At 44.3% G+C, this 9,481-nt stretch overlaps 1 protein-coding gene across 2 annotated transcripts in view; it reads left to right on the forward strand.

Annotated features, from left to right (window-relative positions):
* The window catches only part of LOC120063772 (ephrin type-A receptor 6-like), a 236,441-nt gene extending 230,377 nt beyond the window's left edge, over positions 1-6,064 (forward strand). For both annotated transcript variants that reach the window (XM_039014064.1, XM_039014065.1), the window contains exons 12-17: positions 3,279-3,340; positions 3,440-3,649; positions 4,393-4,542; positions 5,214-5,407; positions 5,509-5,658; positions 5,956-6,064. In XM_039014064.1, the coding sequence (XP_038869992.1) occupies positions 3,279-3,340; positions 3,440-3,649; positions 4,393-4,542; positions 5,214-5,407; positions 5,509-5,658; positions 5,956-6,064 (875 nt within the window). The remainder of the gene's footprint in view (positions 1-3,278; positions 3,341-3,439; positions 3,650-4,392; positions 4,543-5,213; positions 5,408-5,508; positions 5,659-5,955) is intronic.
* The last annotated feature ends 3,417 nt before the right edge of the window (positions 6,065-9,481 follow it).

The following is a 9,481-nucleotide window of genomic DNA, read 5'->3' on the forward strand; positions in this document are numbered from 1 at the left end:
GGCTGAGGCCAAACCACACAACCAACAACATTGGATACTTTATGGAACACAAAGCCTTCACTATCTCATCCTGGAATATCCAAGGCCTGAGGTCATCTGCCTTTGGCCTAAAGAGCAGGAACCTGGACTTCATCAAAGAAATCGGAAATACAGACATTGTCATCCTACAAGAAGCCTGGTATAGAGGAGACGGACCCACTGGTTGCCCTCTAGGTTACAGAGAGCTGGTAGTCCCATCCACCAAACTACCAGGTGTGAAACAGGGAAGGGACTCAAGGGGAATGCTAATTTGGTATAGAGCAGACCTAACTCACTCCATTAAATTAATCAAAACAGGAACATTTGACATTTGCCTAGAAATTCAAAAGGAAATGATCTCAACAGAGAAAAATGTCCTCCTGTGTGCTACCTATATCCCCCCACTATAATCCCCATACTTTAATGAAGACAGCTTATCCATCCTGGAGGGGGAAATCAATCATTTCCAGAACCAGGGACATGTACTAGTCTGTGGCGACCTAAATGCCAGAACAGGACAAGAACCTGACACCCTCAGCACACAGGGGGACAAACACCTACCTGGAGGTGACAGCATTCCCTCCCCCATATGCCATCCTAGGCACAACTATGACAACATAACCAGCAAAAACAGGTCACAACTCCTGCAACTCTGTCACACGCTGGGTATGTACATAGTCAATAGTAGGCTTCGAGGGGACTCCTATGGTAGGTACACCTATAGCTTGGCAGTAGTACTGTAGACTATTTTATCACTGACCTCAACCCAGAGTCTCTCAGCTTTCACAGTCAGTCCACTGACACCCCTATCAGATCACAGCAAAATCACAGTCTACTTGAACAGAACAATACTCAATCATGAGGCATCAAAGCCGAAGGAACTGCACAATATTAAGAAATGCTATAGACGGAAGGAATGTAGTTTGGAAACCTACCAAAAGCTATTAGTCTTTATTCTTTTGGAACTTCTGTGAGTGTAATGTTTACTTTTCATTTTTATTGTTTATTTAACTTTTGTATATTATCTACTTCACTTGCTTTGGCAATGTTAACATGTGTTTCCCATGCCAATAAAGCCCCTTGAATTGAATTGAGAGAGGAAGAGAGAGAGGAAGAGAGAGAGGTAGAGATAGAGAGAGGTTTACATGGAGAACTCAGGCCTAGTCCTCTCTGAAGCTCAGAGCTGATAGAGAGAGAAGTATAATCTGGTCAGCACCATGGACAGACAGCCTCTGATCACTGCTCTCTGCTGCCAGCCCAGCCAGCTGCTCTATATCTTCAGCCCCCATTCACCACTGCTTCACTCTCTCTCTCTCTCTGCCTGGCTGGCTGACTTAGTGACTGCCTCACAGAGCCCCCATTCAGGTCCGGCCTGGCTAGCTGAAGAAATCACTGGCCTATAGCTGAGCCAGATACAGAGGGTCCTGACCTGCCCCCTACCTCTCTCACTATAGCCGAGCAGCAGGCCAGGGATGTCAGCGCCAACGTTATTTCACTTCACTGAAACTGATCCATGTCTTGAAGAATTCATTAAATAGCCATTAGTTAACTGAAACGCAGTCCTCCAAAAAGTGTGATACAATTGAAATAGTACATTTTACAGGAAACCAAGTAATCATGACAACGACCCCTGACTGAGGCCTGCTTCTAATTCAGCCGTGGTGGGGTCACACTTTTGAACCTCCCGTCCTGTTTCTTTTCGCATCTCAGATTGTATATTCTGATATTACAGCCTCACAGCGGGCCTGTCCTTACTGCCAGACTGTTGGGCCAATTACCCCAATTAACAGGATACTGTGAGGAGTAAACAGAATGTCACTTTAGCGAAGCTAAACGAGGGATCGACAGAACCAATCAGCTGTAGTCTGTGTGAATCAGGAGCTGTGAAATGTCTGATGAGTTTGAACAGTGGGGGTTCCTATAGTGTTCCCTTTCATTCATTACCATGGAGCCATGGCACTCACTCTGTGTCAATGGATGGACAACACAACAGACAAAAAACATAACACAAATCAATGGGCTCTGAAACAGTGAAAAACGTTGTTTGATTAATTGTTTAGTTTTATGTATCAATGTATGATTTGGCTGTATGATTTCTAATGAAAGACCTGTCTTTAATGCATATTATTATAATATATTAAGCTGTCCAGAGCTGTCTCTGTCTCTCTGTTGTGTGTAATCCTGTAATTAGTGCACTCAGCAGCACACTCATCCACTGGGGGATCACAGAGAGGAGATGGGTGCCCCATGAGAGGCAGGGGGAGACAGCCGATAAATACCCCGTTGTCCTCACCCCGGCCTCCTCCTCTCTGCTGTCCTGACTCCCTCTCCCTCCCGGGCCCCTCCTCTCTCTTCTCTCTCTGCCCTTATCGTGGCTCCTCATCTCCTACTCCCTTAACCTCCCGCCTGTCTACCTCTCCTCCCTGGTGTGACTAAAGAGTAATAACAGTGGCCAATAATTAGAACAGGCTGTTAATCAAACAGGATGTTAATTAATCCAGTGGTGGATTATGGTCCACTCTCCCCAGGCCAATAGACCCTCACCGTGAAACAGCATGCTAATGCTAAAGGATAACGCTAATCCCTCCCCAGGCCCATGGACTCTGACAGGAAACAGCATGTTGATGCTAAATGCTAATGCTAATCCCTCCCCAGGCCCATGGACTCTAACAGGAAACAGCATGTTGATGCTAAAGGCTAGTGCTAATCCCTCCCCAGGCTCATAGACTCTGACTGGGAAACAGCGTGCAGATGCAAATGTGGGCAGCAGGTGGCCTAGATGCTAGAGAAAGTACCAACCCTTGAGCAAGGTTAAACCGCAATCTGCTCCAATGGTGCTGTACCATTGCTGACCCTGAGCCTCTCAATGTTTGAGTGTCTGGAGGGGTTGGGACAAATGTCCATTAAACACAGAAATCTAGAATAAAGTATCTATTCTAACCCCCGGTCTAATCTTCTATTAACCACCATACGGAGAGTAACTCCACTCTGAGTCCTTCAGCAAACAGGGATTAATGAAACACAGGGAAACCTGAGCTAGTGTTAATTTGTTCCTCTTGGTTACTCTCTGCAGCAAATATTGACACAATGATGATACACAGACAGTATGCAAGAGATGACTGCTGCTTGGTTAGTAGCATTACTGTAGAGGAAGGTTCTCCTGCTCAGACACTGGAGAGCTGGGTGTGGGCAGGCTCTTATTCCAGTCACATCTCTAACACGTCTGACTGACCTGGTGGTGCTGTGTGCTGTGATTTCAGGCAGACCTGTGATGATTGTGGTGGAGTACATGGAGAATGGATCTCTGGACTCTTTCCTGAGGGTGAGAAGCAAATACCATTTGTTTATTGATTTTCAATTATAAACGAACAGAAAGACATAACAAATGAAAATCTCGCTCTCTTGTGTCCCTCTCCATTAGAAGCACGACGGTCACTTCACAGTGATCCAGTTGGTGGGCATGCTGCGTGGCATCGCGTCGGGCGTGAGGTACCTGTCTGACATGGGTTACGTCCACAGAGACCTGGCCGCTCGTAATATCCTGGTGAACAGCAACCTGGTGTGTAAGGTGTCTGACTTCGGCCTGTCCAGAGTCCTGGAGGACGACCCCGAGGCTGCTTACACCACCACGGTAACTATGAGCTTCCCCTGACCTTATCTGTGGTTTCAATAGCTTTCACTCATCTTCTTTCCAATCGATCAACTGCTGTTATTTTGTTCTATTTCTGTTCTGTTTAGTCTGTCTGTTCAAAAAAAACACAGTTCTCTGAGTCTGCATGCCCTCCTAGTGACCTCTTTTCTCAGGGTCACTCTGAGGGGAAGTGGTGTATTCTGGAAGAAAATGGGGAAGAGAGAACAGAAAGGATATTTTGCTTTTGGGGGCATCTGTAAACTATTTTCCGCTCGACAGAACTTTGGTTTGGTAGGGTGAGGGGACAGGGGGCGAGAGTAGGGGAAGAGAGTGGGGAGCAGGCAGGCAGGTTGGGTCACAGCCACAATATGGACTGAGGATTTGTGCAGACTGGTGATTTTACTCTTGCCCTCATCTGAAGAGATAGAAAGAGAGTAGAGGGATAAAGGCCAGGAGGAAGGTTAGTGCTGCTGTTAAAGCAGCTCAGAGCGTTTCTTTGTTCTTTGACACAAAGTCTCAAACTGTGAACATGTGTTTGTACACATTGAGAGACTTCAGAGAAGTGCATTCAAACTGAGACTGTTTAACATATGGTCTGTCAATTGCACATATTTCCTCAAGCATGCATTGTCACGAACCAGATGGAACCTGACGTGTGTGTGTGTGTGTGTGTGTGTGTGTGTGTGTGTGTGTGTGTGTGTGTGTGTGTGTGGGTGTGGGTGGGTGTGTGTGTGTGAGAACAGGGAGGTAAGATCCCTATCAGGTGGACAGCTCCAGAGGCCATCTCCTACAGGAAGTTCTCATCAGCCAGCGATGCCTGGAGCTACGGTATCGTCATGTGGGAAGTGATGTCCTACGGGGAGCGGCCTTACTGGGAGATGTCCAATCAGGATGTGAGTTGTGGATGATGTCTTCTCTATGGAGTTAACATGGGAGTCTTAATCCCAACATGGGATTGGTATCGTGAAACGCCGTTCTAATGAGTGTCCATACTGTATAATATCTAAAGCTTTGAGATTCCACTGGAGGGAGAGAGGGGGGGGGGGGGGGGGGGGGGACTGGCCAACGGAGGGGTTTAAAAGTTGTGGAGTCAGACCCTGGCTGACTGACCTCACGGTCTCTGGTCAATCGTCAGAGCGATGGAGGGGATTCATCCCGTCTCCCTGTGGAGTGTGAAAGCTCTTTGGTAATCCCCCTCAGCTCCTCACAGCACACACCAGCACACACACAGCCCCTGGCCTCATGGGGATTGTGATGCTGGGGAATTGCTTAGAAGTGCTTTCCAAGACAATCGCCCCCGCCAATCCCTGACTGTTGCTGCCTCTGCCTCCTCACACCTCCGCCCCATCCTGCCACCCGTCAGGGCTCAGAGAGGACATCAAGGCTACAGGCCAAATGAACAGGCTGTTATATTCACACAGCCCCCCTAACACACCCTGGAGGCATGCTTACAGTAGCTCTGATGTACTGTAGTAATACTGGCATAGTACACACTCCCTGAAGTGGCTGGATGACATGAGCGAGAAGTGTGTGCGTGCTGACTCTCTCCCTTCATCCACCCCAGGTGATCCTGTCCATAGAGGAGGGCTACCGTCTCCCTGCTCCAATGGGCTGCCCCGTGGTTCTACACCAGCTGATGCTACACTGCTGGCAGAAGGAGAGGAGCCAGAGGCCCAAGTTCACTGATGTGGTCTCCTTCCTGGACAAGCTGATCAGGAACCCCAGCAGCCTGCTGGCCCTGGTGGAAGATATACAGGGGTACATCACATTCATTTCATTTAACAGACGCTCTGATTTCACCCGCAAGTGAAACGTTTTTAGTTCTTATTATATTCTCTTTTGTTTGATCCATCTGTCAGTCTAGCAGAGTCCCCAGGAGAGGTGGTGGACTACCACATGTTCATCTCCATCGGGGATTGGTTGGGTTCCATCAAGATGAGCCAATACAAGAGTAGCTTTGTGGCAGCAGGATTCAGCACACTGGACTCTGTGGCACAGATGAGTATTGAGTGAGTGGAGGAACTGTTCCCTACTTCAAACATTACTCTAATGTTACTCTAACTTTAACTAAATGTTACAGTTGCACTGCCTGCCTTCCAATACCTTACGTTAACCCAACATTTTCCCCTATCCAATTGTGTGTGTGTGTGTGTGTGTGTGTGTGTGTGTGTGTGTGTGTGTGTGTGTGTGTGTGTGTGTGTGTGTGTGTGTGTGTGTGTGTGTGTGTGTGTGTGTGTGTGTGTGTGTGTGTGTGTGTGTGTGTGTGTGTGTGTACGCGTGTGTGCGTGTCTTCCCTCTCCCCCTAGAGACGTGCGGAGGATCGGGGTGGTGTTGATTGGCCACCAGAGGAGGATCGTCAGCAGCATTCAGACCCTCCGACTGCAGCTATTACACGAGAATGGCTTCCATGTATGAGACCTTAAAACAGACAGACGGACAGATAGCGAGAGAGACAGACAGACAGCCACAGCCTGTGCCTCAGACAGGCGTACAGACGGACCATCTCAGCCCGGAGGCCTCTCATACTCAGACTACCACACACTTGGACCTTGATGCAGAAACTCCATAAAGCCAGACTGTTTTTTACACCTGAACCTGCTTCAGCCAGAGACAGGACAATACAGACAGGGACAGGACTGGAGAGACACACTGTACTGGCTGTCCCTGGCTCCCCCTGGGGAATGTATGCCTTGTTGCAGCATAAGTACTTATTATACGGTAGAGCTGTAGATTTGGGAACGTGATCTACTACATGTTTTTGTGACCATGATGTAGCTGCTAACAGACAGGCATTCAAAAGGATTGTCCTTAATTAATATGATATTAATTATTTTGGAGTTTGATAAGTAAGCGTTATCATAAGGTATTCACGTTGCGTTTTTTAACCTCTCCAGAGTATCTGGGTATGCTAATACTTGAAGAAGACGAAGAGTCCGCTTTGGAAGTGCGGAGGATTTCTGAATGTTTTAAGTGTATAGAACAATTTATCAATTATAATCCTAAAATAATATTTATATCTGTGCAGTCTTGTATGTGAGCGCCCTAGTAAATCTGGATACTATCTTTATTTATTTAGCATTTTATCTAAATGAGCAATATATGCAGTCGTCTCAGTAACTACGATAAGAGAAATAAATAAATTATAGTCTCTTATGGACCTATAGACATTGAGAGCAGATTGTCAGCAAACCTCAACAGACTCTGTTACACGCTAACATGCTAGCTCTACAGGCCAATTGTGCAATGCTAAAGACTTATGGCAGCTGTTGGAAAACAATGTATATAGTAGGAATGGAAACCAAGGCTGTTTGGCATACAGTGGTTGGTGTCATGATATGTGTTTGCTGTCAAGACTCACATGTATGCCATGCTAGAGACAGATAGAGGTATGTTCTGCTCGGTGACAGACGCACAGAGACAGCAGCACCAAGTCATATATATACACATCTCTTTATCTCTATATGGCCCTCAACAGCATTGTAATATCCCATAAACCTCTCCAGATCCACAGGTAGCAGAGGTGAACCACCCCACACTCTGCCTGAAACCTGAAGACTTGCATTAGCTCCCCGAAGCAAATGCTTAGGCTTTAACTCAGCAGGCTAACACAGTCTTGTGGAGCGCAGACGACCCGGGTTCAACCCCAGTCGGTCACACACACACCTACAGTATACAGTATTTTCAGGAGCAGGAGTGTACCTTAGGAGCCTGTACGGAGTAGAAGGAAGTTGCCCCTGGAAACTGAACGAAGGTCAGTTTACAATTTTACCCACTAATGGTTAAGGTAAGGATGGAGGTAGGCTAGGCTGATCCTAGATCTGTGTTTTGAGGCAACTTCTACCGGGCTGGAGCTCACCTGTCCAGCAGGTGTTTACAGACAGACCTCTCAGAGGGAGGATACACTTGGCTCCTCCTGGGAGGAGAAACCAGATCAGGCTGTTTAGCAGGTCTTACTGCTGAGCAAAGGGAGAATGCTCTTTTTACAAAGTACAAGCATACTTATAATTCTAGTATTTTATTTTTCTATCATTTTCAAAGAGACGTGGTAGATCTTGCACACTGTAAGAGGCAGTTTAAAACTGATATTTATTTGCAAATAAAGGTGAACAGTACTGGTGGTTAGATGTCTTTTTATTACTGACTGTTTCATTCTATGGATGGCATGTTCTTATAGGAGGCATTGTTTATGGGTACTGTTCCATCAGATGATGCCTCCCCCAGTACTGTGCCATCAAACTATCCCTCCCCATGAGAAGGGTATCTGGTTGAACATGGCTATATTTACTGGAAGTCTTCATTGGTGTATTGGAGTGTAAACGCAAGTAAATGCAGTTTAACCAACTTTTTTATTTATCCTGACACTTTACTTGTTTTTATTTAGCCTGACACTTTACTTGTTTTTATTTAGCCTGACACTTTACTTGTTTTTATTTATCCTGACACTTTACTTGTTTTTATTTATCCTGACACTTTACTTGTTTTTATTTAGCCTGACACTTTACTTGTTTTTATTTAGCCTGACACTTTACTTGTTTTTATTTAGCCTGACACTTTACTTGTTTTTATTTAGCCTGACACTTTACTTGTTTTTATTTAGCCTGACACTTTACTTGTTTTTATTTATCCTGACACTTTACTTGTTTTTATTTAGCCTGACACTTTACTTGTTTTTATTTAGCCTGACACTTTACTTGTTTTTATTTAGCCTGACACTTTACTTGTTTTTATTTATCCTGACACTTTACTTGTTTTTATTCATCCTGACACTTTACTTGTTTTTATTTATCCTGACACTTTACTTGTTTTTATTTAGCCTGACACTTTACTTGTTTTTATTCATCCTGACACTTTACTTGTTTTTATTTAGCCTGACACTTTACTTGTTTTTATTTAGCCTGACACTTTACTTGTTTTTATTTATCCTGACACTTTACTTGTTTTTATTCATCCTGACACTTTACTTGTTTTTATTTAGCCTGACACTTTACTTGTTTTTATTTAGCCTGACACTTTACTTGTTTTTATTTAGCCTGACACTTTACTTGTTTTTATTTATCCTGACACTTTACTTGTTTTTATTTAGCCTGACACTTTACTTGTTTTTATTCATCCTGACACTTTACTTGTTTTTATTTAGCCTGACAGTTTACTTGTTTTTATTTATCCTGACACTTTACTTGTTTTTATTTATCCTGACACTTTACTTGTTTTTATTTAGCCTGACACTTTACTTGTTTTTATTTATCCTGACACTTTACTTGTTTTTATTTAGCCTGACACTTTACTTGTTTTTATTCAGCCTGACACTTTACTTGTTTTTATTTAGCCTGACACTTTACTTGTTTTTATTCATCCTGACACTTTACTTGTTTTTATCTATCCTGACACTTTACTTGTTTTTATTTATCCTGACACTTTACTTGTTTTTATTTATCCTGACACTTTACTTGTTTTTATTTAGCCTGACACTTTACTTGTTTTTATTTAGCCTGACATCTATTGAAAGTAGAGAGAGCATAACTTTTTTCACCGTGACTGGCGATCAGTTTACACATATATTTTTTTGTTACCTCAACATCACTGGAAGTATTTTGTCCACCAGTGTCCCGAAAAGTTTGTAGAATATACTGTATTTCAGGTGGACTTTTTAATGCTAGCCAGCAGATGGGGCAGTTGGAACATGCATCATTTTTTTATTTTTTTTATTGAACCTTTATTTAACTAGGCAAGTCAGTTAAGAACACATTTTTATTTGCAATGACGGCCTACCCCGGACGACGCTGGGCCAGTTGTGCACTGCCCTATGGGACTCCCAATCACGGCCGGATGTGA

This window comes from Salvelinus namaycush, chromosome 19, assembly GCF_016432855.1.
Source record: "Salvelinus namaycush isolate Seneca chromosome 19, SaNama_1.0, whole genome shotgun sequence".
Classification (NCBI taxonomy): domain Eukaryota; kingdom Metazoa; phylum Chordata; class Actinopteri; order Salmoniformes; family Salmonidae; genus Salvelinus; species Salvelinus namaycush.